The sequence below is a fragment of the Nipponia nippon genome, unplaced genomic scaffold (genome assembly GCF_047370975.1).
Source record: "Nipponia nippon isolate SJK-2023a ecotype South Korea unplaced genomic scaffold, ASM4737097v1 scaffold_5, whole genome shotgun sequence".
NCBI lineage: Eukaryota > Metazoa > Chordata > Aves > Pelecaniformes > Threskiornithidae > Nipponia > Nipponia nippon.
Window position 1 is genome coordinate 9425988 of NW_028262369.1, and position 21735 is coordinate 9447722.

Here is a 21735-nt window from a genome sequence, read left to right on the forward strand (position 1 = left end):
GGCCTCAGAGAACGAATTTTAAAAACATCAGACGTTACGTTTTTTAAAAAAGAAAAATCATTTCTTGCATGTTAATTTCTTTAAAATGAAGACAGAAAAACATTGCAAAACTGTATATAAAAAGAACAGTCTCTCACTTATTAACTAACAGTGCGCTACTGGCAAATTTCAAGTAATAAACACAATTCTGTACAGAAAACCCTTAAGCACAATCTTTAAATAAAGGAAACAGAAGTCTGCTTAGAAATACCGTTTCCTCGGAGTCACACAGCGCCATCATTAAGTGAGAAGAAACATGAATTTAAAGGGTACTGACACATAAGTTTCCGAATGCTGTATTTCCAAACTATAACTTAACTCTCAAATACTCACATTTTAGAACAAAGAGAACAGTCATCAAGATGAATAAAACACAAGTAATAATTCCTTAACACATTTAAAAAAAAAAAAAATAAAAAAAAAAGGCTACTGCACAGCAGCGAGGCTGGTACCCGAGCAACGGCTTCCCCTGCGCAGACGTGCACCGCTCGGTGGCCGGACTGGTGGCCTCTGCCTGCTCCCAGCGTTTATTCAGAGCTCTTTTATCAGCTTGTTTTCTCCGAACCATTTTGTGAAGTTATCCAGTGTTCAACTGCGCTTGCTATTTCAGAGCAAAATAAATATCAAAGTCTCTTCCCTAAAAATATTTAGAAAAACCTCATTTCAAACCCACGCCGTATTTTCTTCTCCTATGCACTATTTCAAAATACTGACGTAGGTCTCTCTTTTGCTTTGGTTTTAAGAGAACTGAATTGGAAACATGTAAAACCACACCTTTCCCCTCCCTCCCGATTCTTAAAGCATATTTGTAAAAACAGTACAAAGTTCAAAAGTACAAAGTTTCAGTTCTGGTCCCATTTTACCCAAAACCCCTGAAAAAACAGGGACTTAACAAACCCCAACAACCTTGAAACTGTAGCAGCAATAAAGTGTCCTACCACACAATTTTTTGGACAGGTCTAACACAGTAAAAATTAGTTAAATTTCCAGTCTTGGAAACTTTAAGGCGCACTAGCATAATCAAGACTAAGACCGTAAGCGTCCATTACACAGAGTGCAGTGCCAGGGTGCCAGTCAGCTGCTCAGTTTTTAGGTGCTGCAGATGCCTCTACGCTTATCTAGTGGTTCTGGGAGTTTCAGGAAGTCAAGTTCTTCTGGCTTTTCGTGGTTTTCAAGGATGCCTCTGAGCTTCTGTTATCTTTCTGATTAGGAACAGCTTGTCACGGCTCTCCTGGAAAGACAGAATAAAAAGTATGCTCTAGATGAACTGAAGTAGTACAAGTTATCTAGGAACAGCTCATTTCTTTATTAGAAATAAATAGGTGCACTCACCACATTGTACTCTAATAAGTGTCTCCCAACACACTCTCAACTGTCTGAACAATTTTAAGTTTACAATAGTCTTGACTTCATTTATCTCATGTTAGGTCACATATTAACAGTTCTGTGTTGAGCCTAGTAAAAACACCTCACACACCTAAAAACTTAAAACCGTACTTCCAAGAAGCCTAACAACAGTGAACAAACAAAAATAAAAAGCACGCAAGGATTTTCAGAATTCCCAACTGATTTGGGAACCCTTGAAAAAGCAGTAAGGCTTTTGCTCCTAAATTCTGTACTCTTCAAAAATCCGTCCCCAGCACAGTGTTTTTCTAAGGACTATTGGCTATTTCCTAAGAAAGTGAGAAGTCTTACTAGTGAGGCTACGTTGTGACTAGAGCAGAGTTTGACAGACCACAGTATATGAACGCTGTCAAACATGGCAGCAGCTTTTGATGGCCACAAAGAACCACATCTGCACTGGCACTGTTCTCTGAAGGACTAGTTAGTGGTGACCTGCTCCACTTTGAGCACCTGCTGCAAGCGGTGCTGGGACCTGCGCTTGGGAATAAAACCAGACATGATGGAAGTAGAAGGATAGACCTGGTGGGAAGGGTAGGGAGTCGGGTGCCTGTTTGTGAGAGCGGAGAAGGAAACAGAGGTGGGGGTTGTGCAAGATGGTGGAGCGAACAGGAAGCACAAGGTTCAGGTTCTTGTTTAGCAGAAAAAACCCATGCAGATGGGTGGATTTAAGCAAGACAACAGATGAAGAACAGGGACACCGCTTCTCAGAGGCTTATCTCATGCATGTGTGTTGCCTGATATAACCAGACCTTGCTGCAGTTGCAGCTGATACCCAAGAAAACCAACTAGACTGAGAAATACTATAGCGCTTCCGTTATTTTTCCTGTGTAATTTGTAGAACATTCTTCACTGCCTGTGCAAACACCAAGTATCCAGAAGACTATGAAAACTGTTGTTCCTCTGCATGCCTCATTACCGACCCAACAAAGAAAACTTCAGGGGTACAGAAAAGTGGGTCAAATCTTACCATAACCAGTTGTTCCCTCAGCTGCTCAACCACTCGTTTGTGTGCTCCAGCCAAGGCAATAAAATAGAACATAATGAGGCTACAAACAACAAACCAACATAATATGTTAGCATCATGCAAAACAGAATTAGCCAGAAAAAGGCTGTTATGGGCTAAAGAAATTGTCAGTTTGTGCATTTCCTTCAGATAAGAAGCTGCTGGAGAAAAAATAAATTAAAAAAAAAAATCAATATACGGCTGGGGTAGGTTGGGCATGGATCTGCTCAAAAGCATCTGCTGAGATATCTGGGCTGCCAGCAGGCAGGGACAGAGTGCTAGAGGACGTAGAGGCACGGCCACGTTCAGATGTTACAGGTTGTGTTCTGACAGCTCTCTCTAGAGTGTCAGTTCCTGACCTGCTCTAAGTGTATGTATGGGGGCTTTGCTCCTCAGAAATTTTGTTTAATGAGGTTTCGTTGGAGTAACTCTTTACTCCCGTTGGGGTTTGTAACTATGGTAAGCAGCCACTCCTTATAGCACATATTCCAGATGTAATCTGTGACCCAGATTGTCCACAGTGCATTAAATGATAAAGAGCAGTAGCAAGAACTAGAATGGCACAAATGTCTATATAAATCATGTTATTTTCTTCTCCAAATAGTAAGTAGTAGGGTAGCAGTGCAAGTCATCCTCCACCTCTTACACAGGCTTTATGATAGAGTAAAAAAAGAAAAAAAACTCAAACCAAAAAAGAGGGCTTGATATTGCCTGTGTACGCAATAACAGGTTCAGTTCAGGAGAACACATAAATGTGTTATGGAAGAAAGGCCTGCGGGGAGTCTGAAATAAACTGCATGGTTTCTCAAGCATAGAAGTTGTAGAAAGTATCAGGTAACAAGGCTCCAAGATCTGACAACAGTCAGGTTAAACTGAAATGCAAAAGAATTCCATTTAAACATAAGAAAAAGACCCCAAACTTTTTCCTGCAAGAGTGACTGAACACTGGAACAGGTTGCCCAGAGAGGTTGTGGAGTCTCCATCTTCGGAGATATTCAAAACCCAACTGGGCATGGTTTGTGAGCACCTGCTCTATTTGACCCTCCTTTGAACAGGAGGGTTGGATTAGATCATCTCTAGAGGTGACCTCCAACCTTAAAAATTCTGATTCTATGTTGAATTTTATCTTACAAAATGAGTGTTTTGGGTCTTTTGTTTGTTCGGTTTTGTTTGTTTTGTTGTTTTTTTTTTTTAAACCAAGACCTGGGCTTTGATGCTTTTGACTGCAGGTGAAAAATCTGGTCTAATAGTTGTTTGGTATCAGTTCAGTAAGGAAGGAAATGAATCACGTAGCTGCATGACTGAATCAGGTCTCCACAGTACTCACCAGATGACCATAAAAAAAGGCACTGCAAAGGCTTCTGATGCTATGCCATGAAGGACCTGCTGCAGACCTGTTGGAAACTCAAGTATTGTATCTGGAACAACTCCCCATGAAGTGTTAAAACTCCTGAATGGCCCACATGCCTTGGAGGAAGGGATACTGTCAAAGAAGCAGAACAGAAAGGAGATGCTATATTAAAATGTAAAGATAAAATAATCCAACACAAGCCTATCACCATTTTGCCAATGGGGTAAACATGTCCTTTGTCTTTAAAACTGTAATTTTTATTTATATGAACTAAATAATAATTCAATTTCTTATACACAATATATTTTATTCCAATTTATCATTCTAAAGTTGTGTGTGTGTTTTTAGGGAACTGACAACCTTGGAGCAAATGTCAACTTCACAGAAGTTAAGTTGTCACTTACTGTGCTATGCTGATTCCCAAAGGAATAAAAGCCAACAGGAGCCCAATCAACAGCACCACCAAGAAGAAAAAATTGGAACTTGATGCTCTGATAGGCCTAGCTGCAGGTTTACGTGTGTGCATCAAACTGATCTGAAGACGGAAAGTGAGCAAGACTGTTACCAGTACATCTATATACACAATGTCCAAGTATACTTTCCCCACCAACTGAATTTTCTGTCCTCAAACATGCTACCAGCTACCACATAATCATCCTTCCTTTGATGTACACTGACTGAAGAGGACTCAGACAAGAACGCTTTACATTCTAGTGTAAGTCAATGTCTCCTATTTTGGGTAAGAATTTGATCCAGAGGGCCTCGTGCACTTGCACAGAGTCAACTGACATAGTCATTTGGTGTATGATCCATGGCACAGCCTTTAGCTTTGATCTGCCGAATCTTCACTGGATACATCCCCCCCTGCAAGAACTAAAATATCAGTAAGGACTTGTTGCACAGAAGGAGCTGTCTGGTCACAGAGCAAAGCTTCTGATATGCAGAAACCACATCTTGAACATCCAATCCAGCCTGGATAATCATCCATTTTGCTTCCAAATTTTTAGCAGCTTGGCAAAAGCTTGTCCAAGTTCTAAGCTCGGTTGCTAGTAACAGATTATTGCAGAAAAATGTTATAAACTAGCTTTATTACATAAAAAAAATTTAAAAATAAGACATATAATTGATGAGGTAATTATTAAAACGTTGTTTTGCTTTATTTCAAAGCAAAATTCTACCTTCTCTTAAAAGCAAAAAACCTACAGAAAATGGAATACCATTACCTCATTTCCAGTACACCACATCCTTGGGTTGTTTTTTTAAGGTTTTTTGTTTTAAATCAACTGCATATCTACATTACAAAAACCAGAGATGTGCTCAATTCTATTTGTTTACCACAAACCTTCATTACCTTTTTAATGTAAAAGATGATGAAGTATTTTATAGTTGCTATTGCAGGGAGAAGTGGTGAAAAGAAGGTTCCAATCCAGCAGATAGTCTGCCCGTAAATGATCTCCAGGACATTGTCAGAAATTCCAAATTCCTGCAATCCACACCACTGAACTGGCTTGCAAGAGCAATGAGTAACTAACAACCTAAACCCGAAGAACAGCATTAGTTCTAAATTGAAGTTACAGAGCTTAGTTGAATTCTAACACATTTAGAACACACATATTCAGCTTTTAAGCATTAGACAACATAACAGAAAAATGTCTGGGGGGAAAAAAAAAAAAAGACTCAAGTATAAAAAACTACCAGAAATATGTGTATGTTTTATTTTAAAACTAGTAATCTGATTAGAAATATGGGGAATTAATAACAGAAGAAACATGTTTTGTAAGTCATTTGCAAAAGTAAGCTCAAAAGGCAGAGAAACTTACATTCGAGGAAAATCTATAAAGAGGGTCACAGCAAGAATTATAATAAAATCAAATATCATCAGTTTATACATTTCTTGCCCAACTTCAGATTCCCAGCACTATAAAAACAAGTCAGGAAAAAACAAGATTAGGAATCTAAACACAAGTGAAAAATAAATCCGTCAATCACTAAAGCAACAAACCTCTCAGTTAACACCATAAAGTTCAAATTGTATTAAGTCCCATTTCTAAAATATTTCAGTGTTCCAGAGCTTCCATGCCAAGCTTTTTGTTTGTTTGTTTTGTTGGGTTTTGTTTGGGTTTGGGTTTTTTTTTTTGAGGAAAGACCATTTGTCTTATTGGAACAAAAGGCAGTAACACAACTGTCTCCAAAACAGAGCTACCTCAAACAATCCTCGTGAGGTCAGAAAGTCTATGCTAAATGATAATCTGCCACTGGACTAATTCTAATCAGAGTTTTAGATAAACAAAAGATACATGTAAGAAGTGTACTGGCTTGCACTGAGCAGTAAAAATCAGCACCAGATAGAACAAGAATGGCAATTCTAGGTCTGACTTTGAATACTTCTAGACAAGCAAGTTTCATGGAAAACAAATCTCTACTCACAAGTTCAGATGATTATAGACCAAAATAAATTTGCTTACAGGATAGAGTTCGTAATTGTATCCACAGGCCTTACACTTGTCAGTGTCACAGTGGGAGATCTGACTCCACAGTGAGAACAAGAGAACACCGATATTGGCCAACCGCACAAAGACACACCTGGAAGAAAGGCAAAACCCAATTACAAACCTGCCAAAAAAGAGACATTCTAACATCATTCGAAACACAAAAGGGTCGGGTTGTACAGAGCTTCAATGGAACCACCAACTATTTAATAAACACACTCCTTTCCTTAGTAGTAAGTTAAATTGCTTTTCACCTTCCCTGCTTTAGGCTGCAATCTCTTGCTTCTTTTCCCAGTATTGTTCCTAGATCAGTCATTTCAGTTGCAGATCTTGACCCTGCGATGGTCTGCGATTGTCTCAAGTACAGTTTGAGAGGCCAGGTGACAACTCTGTGTGCAGCATTTCCCTCTCACATGGCTTCAGGCCTTCAGAGGCATTTAGCCAAATTGTAAATACAAAGCACAGGGGCTTGCAGAGTTCAGATGCTTCAACCCAGATCTTACCGCTTTAAGCTGCCAAAGGCCGGTTCTTCAGGCTCTCACACTGAAGTATCTTTTAGCCCAAAACTTTTAACTTCTGCCTTGAGCAAAGCCGCGCTTCAGTCACTGCTGTACACACACATTTGCTCATTCAAGGAACTGCTGCACGCAAAGCGGTGTGAAACCACAGCTCTGCAGCCACAACTTCGCTACTGACTGTTTATTCAGGTTGTTGAAGATGTCCAGATCACACAGCTAAATGGGACTGAGAGAAAAACTTGGACACTGAAATGACTGCACTGTACTGTCATCAAAACAGGAGATTGTTTCCAGATTTAAAATTAAAGTTTCCAACTAAACGTAAGTCAAACAGTGCCTGCTTGGCTTCCAGTGCCCAGGCCCTCCAGTGCGGAGAGTCCAACCTCTCTGCTTCTTGGTATTTCAATGTTTACAATACTTATAACCTACTAAGAACAAGCTGGTCAAACATCTAAGGCCACAATAAAAACATCTTTACCTCATGAGTGTCAGCCTGATTTCAAAGGCTGGTGAATAATCTTCAAATCTGATCAGAAATGAGAAGATCTGAGGAGCAATGAAGTTGGCCAATGTGATCACAATGGAAGGCAAATACTGCACTAAGAGATTAGCCTGGAAGTTCGTATCGCTGATGCCCTGTACAAGAAGAGATGAGAGAAAGATAATAGAGCAACACACCTTCCTGACATCGTGCTCTCTCCAGCTACCCACCAGGCTCTCTTGCCCAGGATTCAGGTATCATATTTTATTCGCTCTTCATCACCCACCTACATTTGGAACTACAAGCCAGACCACTGCTATTTATCTCTGCAGTTTGCTGCTACACCCTTGCTTTTTCCTGCTCACTTCACCAGCAACTCCCCCGACCTCCAGGTATGAGTATTTTAGCGCTTCCCCAAAACTTCTGTTTGAAGAGGCTCATCTCACCAAGGCCTGTGTCTGACTACGTTGTCTAACCCAGTGCTATGGCTACCAGCTTTTATACCTATGCCAAAGTACAGACACTTTTCAAGTTATTCACACTAGTGCCAAGCAGCTCCCCTGACCTTCCTACCATCTTAACAAGCTTCTCTACCTACTCATTTAGGCAACGTCAAGATATCAACCCATATACATAAAGCCAACAGCAAGTGAGGCTGTTTTTTGAGTTGTTCAGTGTTGTACTATCATCTTTCTCTGCCCTCAAACAATACCTCTGACACAAACATTTCTTTAGCCCCCATTTGCTGTTTCTCTCTCTGCAATCCTAGCAGTTTACAGAAGCCAAGAGTTAGGTCCGCCACGAGCACAACTTCCCTCATACACAGCCAGTGCCCATCACATCAGCAGTGAACAGAGGGAGAGAAAAAACGCTCTCCATTCATGTCAGGCTAATTCAACCCTGGGGTCCTACAGAGACGTCAACTGCTGTTGTGAAACTGTTGAAACTGCTGTCTGCTCTTGTTGTTGTTCTTCTGAATCTGCTTGTCTTGCCAGGGATGAACAACCCCACTCAACCTGATTCTTTCCGCTACTGATGCAAGAACCTTTTCTTCTGCAAAGCGCTCTGTGTTCAAAGTCTTCCTGTTTCCCCACACAGCCATAACTCAAGCCACAATACAGATGATAATCTCTCTTCCCTTGCTGTTCATTTTTGCAGCTGAGCAGTGAAACAGATCACAAAACTCATCACAATGAAGTTTGCTTTAACAAGATCAGTTCCCTGAGCCAGTTCACTGCCCAGGCACACAAGCGTTTGTACTAGCAGGTTACAGTGAGGTGAGAACAGTTACATTGGAAGAGAAGCAAGGGCTGCTTTTCCTGTCAGCTGCATTATCTTCAAGGCAGAGACACTGGCACCTCTGTACCAAAGGGAGACATTGCCGGGGTTTTTTTGCACATGCTTCTTGATCTTTCTCACTCTCCTCTACTAGGAGAAGAAATTCTAGGAGCAAAAAAATTCTAGGTCGTAGAAAGCATTTTCAGATCCCTTGCATGAAAGGTGCTATATTAAGATACTTGACTCTTTCACAATAGTTCCTCTTGCTGTAATCACCAGCCCCGACTGTATCTGTCCTAATGTCATGTCTGATACTTACATTGGAGTTTTCTTGAGAGAAGACAGTTGCTTTATAAATAGAGTAGAAACATCCTGATAAAACTGCAATGACAATTATATTTATAAATATTCTCAGAGAGTAGATTCTTAGCTTTTCTTTCATTGTCCTGTCAGCTATTTTTCGCTTCAGTCTTTCTTCCTCCAAGTCTGTCTACAAACAAAAGAAAAAGGATGTGTAGTTTTCTAGTGCAGCATAGAACACTTGACACCATGTCTTCTACCTCTGGGACGTGCAAATCCATAGCCTGTTCTAGGAGAGCCACTCCACCATCTGCCCAAGCACACTGAACTGAGAGTGCCTTTTCATTGACACCAACAGGTCCGTACGGGAGCGGAAGCCCCAGCGTGCTCAGTCTCCTCAGGCTGAGGGCCCTATAGCCAAAGACAAGTGTCTCATAATCCTCTTATCTCTACTATATCAGTAACATATCTCCTTGAGGACAGAAAGACAACTTGTTTGTTTATTGTGAGAGACTGATGTCAGATAGCTTGGTACTAAACTCTGAAATGGGTACATCAGTCCACTCATCTCCTTACTTCTGCAGGTAAGTAACCAGCCCTCATCGCTATGGCTCAAACTTCCTTCTCCTACTCTTTGTGAAGGAAAATTGGGGGATGGCACAGAGAGAAAGAAGTACAGTTTTGAGCAGCTTGTCACGTAAACTTGATATCTCTCACCTTGGTTGATGTGAAAATACAGTATCGCCTGTGAAGGCAATTTAACCTGGGCAAACCCACAGATTACCCAGGTATTTTCTGAGGACTTATTTCCATCAAACAGTAATATGAAGGGGCATGTGTTTCTAAGGTGCGAGTTCTAGAGGCAAAAGCATGGTAAGCGAAGGAGGCTCTGGTTATGTGATGAAAAAAGATGACTGTGAACTTCACTAGAGCAGAAAGTAACTCACTGTAATTTATGAAATCTGTAATTACTGCTTTGTGGTTTGAAGTGGAAGTATCTTTTTAAAGGTAATTGTTTCACTACACAAATCTCTGCTTCCAGTGCACACAGAGCAAAAAGAAGGTACTAGTTTCACCAGAAAAGCCTTTCAGACTCTTTTCAGAGACATTGATTTGGAAAATCTACTAGCTGCATCAGCATTTTGTATGTGCATGTGCATCAAAGACACCTTGTGAAAAACCTGCAGTATCTTCTTACTGCAACAATGCTCTCAACTGGTATGAAGAGTACCATCTGAATTTTATTCCTCTCCAAACTACTGCCTACCACACTGCAGACTTATAACCCAGTATACTCAAACTGACTCCCAACAGTACAAGGATTTTGCCCACAGCTGGGATAGCTTTTCCTGTTGGATCATGTAGAAACTAACACAGGAAGCAGCACTGGAGTGTGAGGAAGAGGCAGATAAGACAAGCAGCTAATAGGTTGGCTTCAGTTCCCAGTGGATGGGGGAAGGGCCGTCAACCTCAGTGTCAATCCTTCTCACACCACAATTCTAGCTACCTACAAAGCATGCAAGAGGATGTGGGTTGCCCTGCCCCCAATATAAACTACTTCAATCCTTCTTATCCTTATTCCATTATCTGCAGAATTACACACCTCTCTTTTTTTAGCCATCTAAGCTATATGAAAACGTAATCACAGAAAAATGAGAGTTACTCACTTGGAGCTCATATTGCAAGCTGCGATGTTTTAGCCGTGCTGCATGTGGATCTGTAATGCAGAAGTCCCAGCCTGCAAAGACTTTGTTACAGTAACTCTGAAATTGATCTTCATCATGCACTAAGTTCTGCTTAAATCCTTCCACAGACCTAGAGAAAAATACAACTTTCCTTCATTCACGAAAAGATGTATTTTATCCACAGAAAATGAAACAAAAAAACCACACCTCAAGCAACCTGGCTCATCAAAGACTAAATGGCACTCTCACACACACCCTCCCCCCCCCCACACACTTTCACCTCCCCACCGCCCCCCACCCCATGAGCAAACAGCCACATTTGCTTTCTAGTTACTTCCCTCTGCACTTAGCCACAGGCATACCTTCTCTCCTCATCCAGTGCTTCTCTGATGCTGCAAAGAGCTGGCTCAGGAAAATGAGAGGGAAACCCTCCCCCCCAAAAAAAACAAAAATAAAATCCTCCAGCAACAACTACTTTATAGTTGAGGGTCTTTTATTTATATGTATGCATACAAATGAAACGCTAATACTTCAAATTTATTTATTTTTATTTATTTTGCTGGCTCAGTTTCCCAAAGACAGACAAAGGCTAGCGTGGCACTGCATCCTCAAGCAAAAAATTCTCCATTTCCTTATAAAACAGTTCTAGAATGCAGCATGTTCCCTACAAGCAAGAATGCAATGTAAACTGTGCAATAGGTAGCAGTAAATAAACTATGCCAACATCTTTACCTTTTTATTATCCAGAGGAGACTTAACGCAAGGTAGGCAAATGTAGCCAGCAGATACGCTAGTGGCAAGTTGTACCTCAGGACACTGAGCCACGCAGCATCTATTGTGTAATAGCCATAAAACAAACTTGTCACTTCAAGGAATCCCTGTAAAAACATGAAGTTTAAATAGAATTTGTAATAGTAGCAGCAACTGCCCACTTAAATCCAACCTGGTACTAAGCAATCATTTTGTAAATTTAAAATTAATATTGGGGCCCCCAGCAAGCTACAACAGTCTGTAGCTTCTAAATACTGCCGTTGCCTCTACCAAACTGTAATGCAGACATTACGTGCTTAAAATCCCTCCCCTCTCCAATCAAAGAGCTCTATGACAAGGACACTGAGAGCCTACACAGAGAGCACAATAGGCAGCGTGCTCCAGAATATGTAATGTTTAGCAGCTGGGGAGGAGAGGTGCAGGCTGCAGCATGTGGCCAACCAGGCCTCATGGATGCTCAGTAAAAGTCAGTTTGAAAACTCCCCTTCTCACAGATAAAGGCTGATTTTACTCCAGTGATGCATATGCCTTATCATTTTTCAAAATTATCAAAGCTTCATCCCCCAAGTAGAATGCTTTCACATTTTACATGTTATGCAGGACACAGAAACTTAATTAAAAAAATCTAATTACTTACAGTGCCACTAAGCAAATCTTTGAGGTAAGTATAGAAGTAAACAAGTCCCATATTATCACTATGTTTATAAACTGTGCAGTGAGGCGCTGTCAAAAGAAAGGCAGGAAAAGTCACTCAAATGGTAATGCCTATTAAACTGCAAGCTCAAGTTAATTCAAACATGGCAAGTTCTCATAAAAAAAGGTATTTCTTCGTCCTGGGAGGCAGAGGAGAAGCTGATGGAAAGGGGGACTCTTACAAACAACAGTAGTACATAGAGAAGATGTTTACCTATGTTCTCTGGAGGAATTTTAGCAAAGCTGCTGTTGAATAGTCCGTATTTAGAAATGATGCTGGGAAGGGTAACAAAACTGAACATCAGGATAAAAATTATAAAATTCAGCAGGACCAGAAAACGCAGGAAGGAGAAGTAGGACTGAATGCCAGTACCAAATTTCCCTGGGAATAAAAGAAACGCGCGCCAATAATTAAGATGATAAAATCATTGAAAATACAGAATGAGCAGATTATCATTTCAGTTACATCGAGTTAACTCACAAAACATTACTAAAGCTAGTTTTAACTACTGCAGGCTTTTAGCAATATAACTGAAATGGAAATGTGACTCTCTAATAATTTTCTCCAATATCTTTCCTTCTACCCCATCATGGATATATCAGCAATAATAAAGGAAGCAGGTCACTTCTTAAACACATACAGTTATATCTGAAACTATGCTCACACAGGTAAAACTACCAACAACAGAAGCAACTTGAAAGGGGAGAAATTGACATAAGACAGTAAATACCTTCTATGGTGTGAATATCATGTCGCCAAAGCTCCAGGTAAGATGACAACTCCTTGACTTCATTGAGGACTTTTTTCAATGATTTACTGCTCGTTCTTTTCCACTGTTTCCATCCAGATAAATATTTTATATCAGCCTGCTGACAGTCCCTAAGAATCAAGACATACAGTTACTGAGCACAAGAATTACTTTTTGACTGCATGTAACAGGGCCTTGCACAGCAGAGCCTGCTTGCAGCCTTCAGAGGGACAGCACAGTGCTAAAAGTTGGAGTAACATATGCTAGCTGTCCCCGTCTGTTCCTCCTAGTAACTGTGACATCGAGTTAATTCAAATATAGCACATCCTCTCACAGAAAACACTTGCCTCTCTTGAGGGAAAGAAAAAAAAATCTGATTGACAATAGCACAACACAGAAAAAATATGTAGCTGAACTTCCTGGTGGGATCTCAGGGAAGTTGCCATTAATGACTTCACATTCACAAATGGCTGGAAAAGGAAGAGAAGATTCTTTCCTCAAAACTTCTGACCAGAGCATCTCCACCAAGAGGCTCCTAAAAAATAAATCTCTCTAAAATATTTAGCTTTCTTCTTTTAATGTTATAGACGCAGCTTTTCAAAATGGAAAATTATTCTTTTTTTTTTTTAGAAAATTCACAGATCTCAAGATCAGAATGAAATGTCAAAATACGCTGGGGGAAAAAAAGTAAAAAAAAAATAGAGAGCTATAAAGAGGCTTAAATATTCCATTTGGACTTCATAATTTTAACTTTTATATCGCATTCCAGTACATAACAGGAAACAAATGTTATTAAAATTATTCATTTTTCATTATTCAGTTTTTATAGCATTTTGAAAAACTCACTGGAAAGTGCCAACTCGACGAATTTGAGAACATATTTCGTTGCCAACATGTGTGGGGGTGTGATGTTCTAATAATAAGCTGCAAACAAACACCGAGGATGTGCCACAAACCATCTATAGTTTTTAATCACTTCTCACATAGATTTTCATACTATATGCATACATTTGCATTTTTAAAATTGCTGCGTGGTCAGCGACAGCATCGAGGTGAATTCAGGGTGGCTGAGAGTTTATATTTCATTTTTTCTTTTAAGAAACCTTAAAAACAGACAAAACTTCCCAGAAACATAGCTTGAAGACTGACTTGTATGGAGCAAATGCTTTCCAGCCTCTGATGCCACTGAAGAAGGGCAACAGTTAAGTACCCATGAGGTCACTGTGCTAGAGTAGAAGACAAAGGTTTCAATTTTAAAATACTTTGTACACAACCCTACTTAAGTGCATAACTGCCATGCCATGCCACTGCCATGCGTGCTGTATGTTGACAAAGTTTCCATATCTTTCTCAGCTGAAAGTAAAATTAGCATTTTGGCAGGAAGCCGAATTAAACCCTAAATGCAACAATCAAACAGGCAGCAGATGACCTCATCTTTATGTGCAAATACAGCTACTCTCAAAAGATTTCATTTTGTGGAAACAACAGGCTGCAGCATGTAGTGTTTTAAACAGACACTTTAGAGAACTATCTGGCCTGTGTTTGGTCTGCATTTTAAATAGAGGCGTGGGCTGCATATTCATCTGCGCTACAGAAGTTGAGTATTCAGCTTTCAGGACACTTAGATCAAGCATTTTGTGTTGGCAGCTGCTGCACAACACGCACAGATTACTGATCCGCAGAAGTGCAAGGAAGCCACACCAGAATCTCTCAGCACTAAAACGTGTAAACAAGCTTGGGACATCCCAACGCCGTTGCTAATACGCACCATGGCCTCAGGACTGCAGTTCCTTTTCCTTGAAGAACTGAGCTTTAGATACCCAACTTCCAATAAAAATTCAATGTATCAAGCACTTTCCTTACCATGACCTAGACCTTCTGCTGTTCCTTGTGTACAGGCTGTAGGGTTAAACTTAACACCAGGGTCAGGCTGTAATTCGTTTCCCGCTGCTCTTGCAAGGGAGTAACTTGTTCTTTGTGGAGCACCAGACATTAATTGTACTTTCACCTCTCTCCTGGTTCATAACCACAACTACAAAGGACCTGATTTAAAGGTGCAGCTGTTCCCTGACAACGTAAAAACACATACTGTATCCTCTCTCCTCAAAGGAGCTTTCAGCCTCGCAGTAAGACATGAAGCAGAGAAATACAGGTGGGGCAAAGCATGCTCTGTGCCATCCCCTCCCTGCTGGGGGGTACCACCAGCGGGGCAGCAACTGCTTACAGCTCACAGCAAAGAGGAATTTAAAAAGGCATATGGAGAAAAAAGAAGAAATGGTCCTGGAAAGCTTATTTCCACCTGTATTGAGCCACACCAGAGACGGCAAACTGTATTTTGGAAGAACTGCTGAGAAGACTCAAGAACAGCAGCACTTGCATAGCAGAAGCGGGTTGCTGATGACAGATAACTCACAGCGACCCTCAAAAGCACAAAACCCTGAGGCAAAAAGAAAAAAGGAAGCCAGTGAGAAACGCGCTTGGCTGCCGCAAGTAATTCCCAGTTTTGACTCATTTCTTCCAATTCAACCTATCCCTCCCCCCAGGCAGCCCAGAGCCCCCGGCCGGGCTGCCGCAGCTGGAGGTGCCACAGGCAGCCTGCCACATTTCGGCACGGGCAACTTCTGGTCAAAACCACACGCCACAGGGTGAAACCCGTACAGATGAGCCTTCCATCGCACCTGCGTTGTATTTAGGAAAAAGTAATTTAAAAAACGAAAAAAAAAAAAGGGGGGGGGGGAAAGAAGTGTAAAGATTAACCTTAATCTCCTCTTCTCCGCGATACTCAAGGGGTATTCTCTCGCGGGGCGAGCAGCCAGCTCGCCTCCCTCTTGCTCCGGCCCCCGGGCCGCAGCCCCGCGGAGCCCCGCGGAGCCCTGCGGGGCCGCCCGCCGCTCCTGGGTGCCCCCGGCGGCGGCCCGGCGCCTCAGCGCCGACTGGTAGCTGGGCAGCTCCTGCAGGAAATCCACAGGTGCGGCGGCGCGCGTCTCCTCAGGGAGAAAGACCTCTGCGAGAGGGAGGAAGCACAGGGGCTGCGGAGCGGGGCTCCCCGCAACATGGCACCCGCCGCAGCCGCCCGCCGGCGCCCCGCAGCGCTGAGGGAGGCGAGGCGGGGGGCGAGGCGGGGGGCGAGGCGGGGGGCAGCGTCCCTCCCTCCCTCCCCTCGCCACCTGCGGAGACGCGGGCGCCCGCCGGTGGGTGCTCCCTCCCCGCCTGCGCCCCGTACCTGCCTCCCCCTCGCCCTTACCGCTGCTGCCGCTGCTCAGCCGCCAGCCCGGCGGCTCCGCCGCGGCCCCGAGCCCGCTCATGTCTGCGTGGAGGAAGCCCCAGCCCCGCGTCGGTGCTGCCGTTTCCGGGCGTTACGGAGCCGGCGGAGTTGTGGGGCGGCGGCTGCCGGAGAGCCGGGGCCGCTGGCGGGGCGGGGGCGAGGCTCCCCGCTGGGGCCGCCTTCCCCGGGGCGCCTCGCCCGCAGGGGGCGCCCGCAGCCGCGCTGCCCCCTGACGGCGGGTGGTGCGGGGAGCGGGGCCGCCGCCGGGGCGGCCCTCGCCCCTCAGGCAGGTCCCGCCCGTCTCTGGAGCTGCCGCGGCGGGCGGCCTGTTCCCCGTCTCGGTGCGGGGCCTCTCGGGGGCGCGGGGTGCGTCGCCCGGCTGTGAGGGGAGCGGCCGAGGCGCGGAGGGCCCGCTCCCTCCTGCACCCAGCACCCCGTCTGTAGTCCGGGCCCCCCTCCCTCCATGGCATAGTTCTGTATCCTTAAACTTGTAGGTTTAAAATAAGGGTTTCAGATTTGGGGGTGTCAGAGTCAGTTTGTTCCTCTTGCCCAGGGCTTTCTTTAGAGATACCGTGAAGAGACACAGGAGGATGTCAACGCTACAAGCAGACCACCCTCTCCCTTAGAATGAGGCAAGGCCCGACCCCCCACGCACAGGGCAGTGGGGTGTTCTGACTGCCGGGTGTCTCTTGCAGACATTTGGCTTCAAAATAGGCTTTGTTTTGATGTCTTCTGTTACTGTTAAATGGCCGTGCTGGTGTTGGGTGCTGTAAAAACTTCTTGCAAACTCTGATATTTGGTCAACTCCCCTTAGGTTGCTGGCCCAAACTCCCTAGCTTGTTCTGAGTGATCGGATCCAGTGACACGGGCTGCAGTGGAAACAACACAACTTTACCCTTGAATGTGAAAACTGAGTATGAACTGGAGCAAACAAAGTCAGTAGATGCTTGGATTTCTTTTTCCATCTGACAGCGAGGGTGTTTTTTGTGTTAAGTTGTAGTAAATATCCCTGAGACACTTATTTCTTGGAATAATTCTTGCCTTTAGTGTGAAAATAACAGCACGTGTGACAAAAAAGAAAATGAAACCTCCCGTAGTTTCAACAGTATTACATGTGTGGGGGAAAAAAAAAAAACATTTCTAGTGTTTCTTACTGTATTCTACTGGTAGATAAATCAATAACCAGATTTTTCTGAATATTCCTCATCCACTTCCTGCAGTACTTTTTAAAATAAGTCATCATTAGTTTTCAGGATGGTGAATCAGACATAAATGAGTACATTTCTTACCTGTGTGTTATCAGCTCAGGTATGTGATTTTCGAATTGCTTTATTAGCAACAATAATCATAGAATCATAGAATCGTCAAGGTTGGAAAAGACCCTTAAGATCATCGAGTCCAACCGTTAACCCAGCACTGCCAAGTCCATCTATACCATGTCCTCGAGCACCACATCTATCCGTTCTTTAAATACCTCCAGGGATGGAGACTCAACCACTTCCCTGGGTAATCTATGTGGATAATCAGTTTTCATAATAAAACCATGAAATGTTATTGATAAAAATGTAAGTTCTCAAAGTAATGTAGATGTACATGTTTATGATCAGTAAGTTGATGTATTACTGGCAGAGGAGAAAGATATATCCTAAGGGGAATTGTGAAATACAGAGACATGGAATTAAAGCACAGGAACTTCCTTATTGCACTGAACTACTTTAAAAACCAACAAACAAAAAAAAAAGACTTTGTAGGTGTTCTTGCCTTTGTGCTGGTAGATTGGTCTAGAATACAATATGTTTTTTAGCTATTTTTCCATGAGAATAAGCTATACTTGCCCTCATCCTTCAATAGGTCACTCTGGAAGCTAGTACAAGAGGGCAAGACTTCAAGTCTATTGCTTTTTCCCCTTCTCCTTTTTGCAGATCTCCAGGACAACTTTTCCCAGGTGGGATTTTTTGTATGGCAAAGGCTGATGCTGCTGCCCTCCCGAGAGGCTGGGCTGTGCTTCAGCTTGAGAGCAGGCAGGACCGGCTTGTTTGTAACAGAGCTGGGTACCTCAGTGAAGCCCATTACGTGGGTGGTTTTGGTTCCTTGGTTGAGTGTCACATTTCATGGGCTTTGTTTGAACAACTTCCAGTGGATCATTCCTGAAAATTACGGAGATGGAAATTAAAACCCCTTGCTAGCATTCCTGAAAAATCATTTAGTATTGTTCAGCATTCATGCTAAGTGTGCGATTCATGTGCCAGATGTGAATGTGTATTGCACCACCAGAGCCTAAGTACCCACTTGTATTGGTCCCTTGAAGCCAACCACGCGTGGGCCATCCTTGTGTTTGGCTGTGAACACAAAGCAGGGCCAGTTCTGTAAGACTTCCCTAGGGGTGTCATCTGGGGTATCAGTTTTGCTTTTTATTTATGTTCCTTTTCTTACCACTAAGAATACAAAGAAGAAAGGTGAGTAATACACTTGCTGATTAATGAGACTCTTTCCAAGACTCTTTCCAAAACTCTGTGTGCTACGAAAGTGTTAGGTTAATGACCCCGCGAGAACAAATTTGAAGAACTTGTGAGAACATTCTCTATTCTCTTTTTTCAGTTGAGAAAGCCTTTTAGACACTTGGAAATGTTTCAGTGAATTTTATGGATCTCGGCAATCCCAGGTGGGAAAACAGGAAGACAGGCATGCTGAGGAGGAGAGAACGGATGATTCTGCCAGAGCCCAACAGTCACACGCAGGGAGTGCGGTAGGTTTCTCTCGTGCGTTATTTGTCCAGTGTACCTTATTCATAAAAGCAGCAGTTTTCAGTCTGTGCTGAGCATGGAAGCCAGTGCCGTATCCTGTTTCCCGTGATGTGGGAGATCCGTCTGTCACTGTTCTGGTTTTGGCTGGGATAGAGTTAATTTTCTTCCTAGTAGCTGGTATAGCGCTGTGTTTTGGATCTAGTATGAGAATAATGTTGATAACATGCTGAAGGTTTAGTTGTTGCTTAGCAGTGCTTACACCAGTCAAGGACTTTTCAGCTTCCCATGCTCTGCCAGGTGCACAAGAAGCTGGGAGGGGGCACAGCCAGGACAGCTGACCCTGACTGGCCAAAGGGCTATTGCGGACCGTATGACGTCATGCTCAGTATAGAAACTGGGGGAGTTGGCCAGGGGGCAGCGATTGCTGCTCGAGGTCGTGCTGGGCATCAGTCGGCAGGTGGTGAGCAATTGTATCGTGTATCACTTGCTTTGTATATTATTATTGTACTATTATATTATTATTATTACTATTACTACTATTCTATTTCATTTTATTTCAATTATTAAACTGTTCTTATCTCAACCCATGAGTTTTCTGACTTTCACCCTTCCAGTTCTCTCCCCCATCCCACCAGGGTGGGGGGAGTGAGCGAGCGGCTGCGTGGTGCTTAGTTGCTGGCTGGGGTTAAACCACGACAGTCACATCTAGTAACACCATGTGTTTCCAGGACACTTTTTCTTTCGTATAGTTCCTCTTCATAATGCCACAGCTCGAAAACGCTTCTAAACATTCAGGGAAGTTCTGAGTGATAGTTTTAGTTTTGGGGGGATCTTGTGTTTGACTACCGCCGTGTTTTGCCCCGTGGCCTGTGCAGCGTGCAGGCAGCTCCTGGATCAGTACAAGAGATCTGCAGACAAGTCCTCTGCAGTCATGCCAGGAATGTTGCTTTGGGCAAAACGTAATCTGAAAGTAGTATTAGAAAACTGCACTTAAATCTATCTTGAATGCGTCTGGTACAGGATATACATGTTTTACCCATGGTAGGAGCTGGAAAAGCACTAGCCATTTGGTAAAAGTGATCCTCACCCATTACAACAGCACAGCTTCTGAACACGGAGCAAATTGATTTGTTACCAATTCCCCACTGGCTAGTGATAGTGCCTTTAATCCAAAGGTTGACAGGGGTAGTTTTGATTTGTTTGGGTTTTAATCTTGCTGACTAGAGAAGTTTCTTAGGAATAGTTGCTGGAAGTTTTAAGATGTGTGTTTTTCTGGGGAGATAAAATATGCCAAAAGGGTGTAACAAACTGTATTAATACAAAAGTGGCTGGGGTTTTATAATTCTGTACAGTATTAGCAAAAAGAAAAAAAGTAATGGGCAGAGCACAGGTCTGGGACAGCAGAGTCAGTCTTGTCCTTAACCCTGTTTCCCTTCTCTACCTGTGCCTGTCCCAGTGGTGGCTGTTGAGCCCCACATTCCATTTGAGGATGCTTCTCTGTTCAGAGGACAGCATTAGCTTTCGGGAAGGGCACTGGGCACCAGCCTGGCAGTGACCATTGTATGGTGGGTGTGTTGGGGTAACCCTGAGTCCACCTGGCAACAGCCAGCTGCTACAGAGTGGTTAAAGTAACGGAGGCATCCCTGCTGAGCTGCTTTGAGACAGAGATTCCTGCAAGAGGCACCACCCCAGCACTTTATTGGCTTCTCTGTATTGCACCCTGCCTGGTGCTCAGCTGTAGCTTTGTCCAGTCTGTAGTTTTGCCCATGTCTGCTTGAAAAGAGGACACGTAGGGGAGGAGGAAGACAAGAAAAATCAATATCTCTGTGTCACACTAAAGGAGAAGTTCCTTCTGGTCCCTAGAGAGTACAGGAAGACAGGGCTGGTGTTAAGTTCCCCATCCAGGAGCTGCTAATTACTGCCTATGTTAGTGTGAACTATTTTTTTTTCACCCCTAGATGAGCCTTCCTGTAATACAAATAAAAACATGTGAGGTCAAGATCGTTCTTTATCTCTGCTCTACAAATGATTAATCCAGGGATAAAGGTAACACATCACATGTCTGAAAACCATTTCTCTCTGTCCTTTTATTGTGGTGTTATTGCAATAGGGGCCAAAAGCAAAGCATGATTCAATTCATGGAGGGAAGGAGACTGAATGTCTTGGAGATCAACGTGTTCTATAGCAGGTAACATGAAAAGGACTTTGTTGTTGTTTTCCTTCCTCTCATTGAGCTGTAAGAGCAGGACTTCAGCTCCCCCTTTCTGGGGGGTGCAGCTCCGTGCACAGCCCATTCAGGGCCAAGGGAAGCGAAGCAGGCAGCCACCAGGCACCCCCCAGCATCATAGAATCATAGAATGTCCTGAATTGGAAGGGACCCACAAGGATCATCGAGTCCAACTCCTGTCCCTGCATAGGACAACGCCAGAATTCACACCATATGTCTGAGGGCGTTGTCCAAATGCTTCTTAAATGTTGTCAGGCTTGGCGCCATGACTACCTCCCGGGGGAGCCTGTTCCAGTGCTCCACCACCCTCGGGGTGAAGAACCTTTTCCTAATGTCCAACCTAAACCTCCCCTGGCATATCTTCCTGCCGTTCCCTCGGGTCCTATCACTGGTCGCCAGGGAGAAGAGATCAGCGCCTGCCCCTCCTCTTCCCCTTGTGAGGAAGCTGTAGACCGCAATGAGGTCTTCGCCCAGTCTCCTCTTCTCCAGGCTGAACAGACCAAGTGACTTCAGCTGCTCCTCATGTGGCTTCCCCTCTAAATTCTTCACCATCTTCGTGGCTCTCCTCTGGATGCTCTCTAGTAGCTTTGTATCCTTTTTGTACTGTGGCGCCCAAAACTGCACACAGCACTCAAGGTGAGGCTGCACCAGTGCGCAGCAGAGCAGGACAATCACCTCCCTCGACCGGCTAGCAATACAGTGCTTGGTGCACCCCAGGACATGGTTGGCCCTCTTGGC

At 43.6% G+C, this 21735-nt stretch overlaps 1 protein-coding gene across 2 annotated transcripts; it reads right to left on the bottom strand.

Moving 5' to 3' along the window:
• Positions 1-88: 88 nt before the first annotated feature.
• On the bottom strand, positions 89-16181 carry TMC7 (transmembrane channel like 7). 2 transcript variants are annotated; one of them, XM_087732626.1, is made up of 16 exons: positions 16006-16181; positions 15519-15765; positions 12744-12892; positions 12227-12394; positions 11957-12042; positions 11281-11426; positions 10531-10678; positions 8883-9053; positions 7283-7440; positions 6263-6380; positions 5618-5715; positions 5149-5332; positions 4202-4332; positions 3774-3929; positions 2411-2489; positions 89-1270 (listed from the first exon to the last, which is right to left on the bottom strand). In XM_087732626.1, the coding sequence occupies exons 1-16, from the start codon at positions 16064-16066 to the stop codon at positions 1211-1213; spliced, it is 2160 nt and encodes a 719-aa protein (XP_087588752.1). In that variant the 5' UTR covers positions 16067-16181; the 3' UTR covers positions 89-1210. The 2 variants fall into 2 exon arrangements, with proteins under 2 accessions (XP_087588752.1, XP_087588753.1); XM_087732627.1 differs by lacking the exon at positions 89-1270 and having other exon boundaries at positions 1319-2489; positions 16006-16099.
• Positions 16182-21735: the final 5554 nt, after the last annotated feature.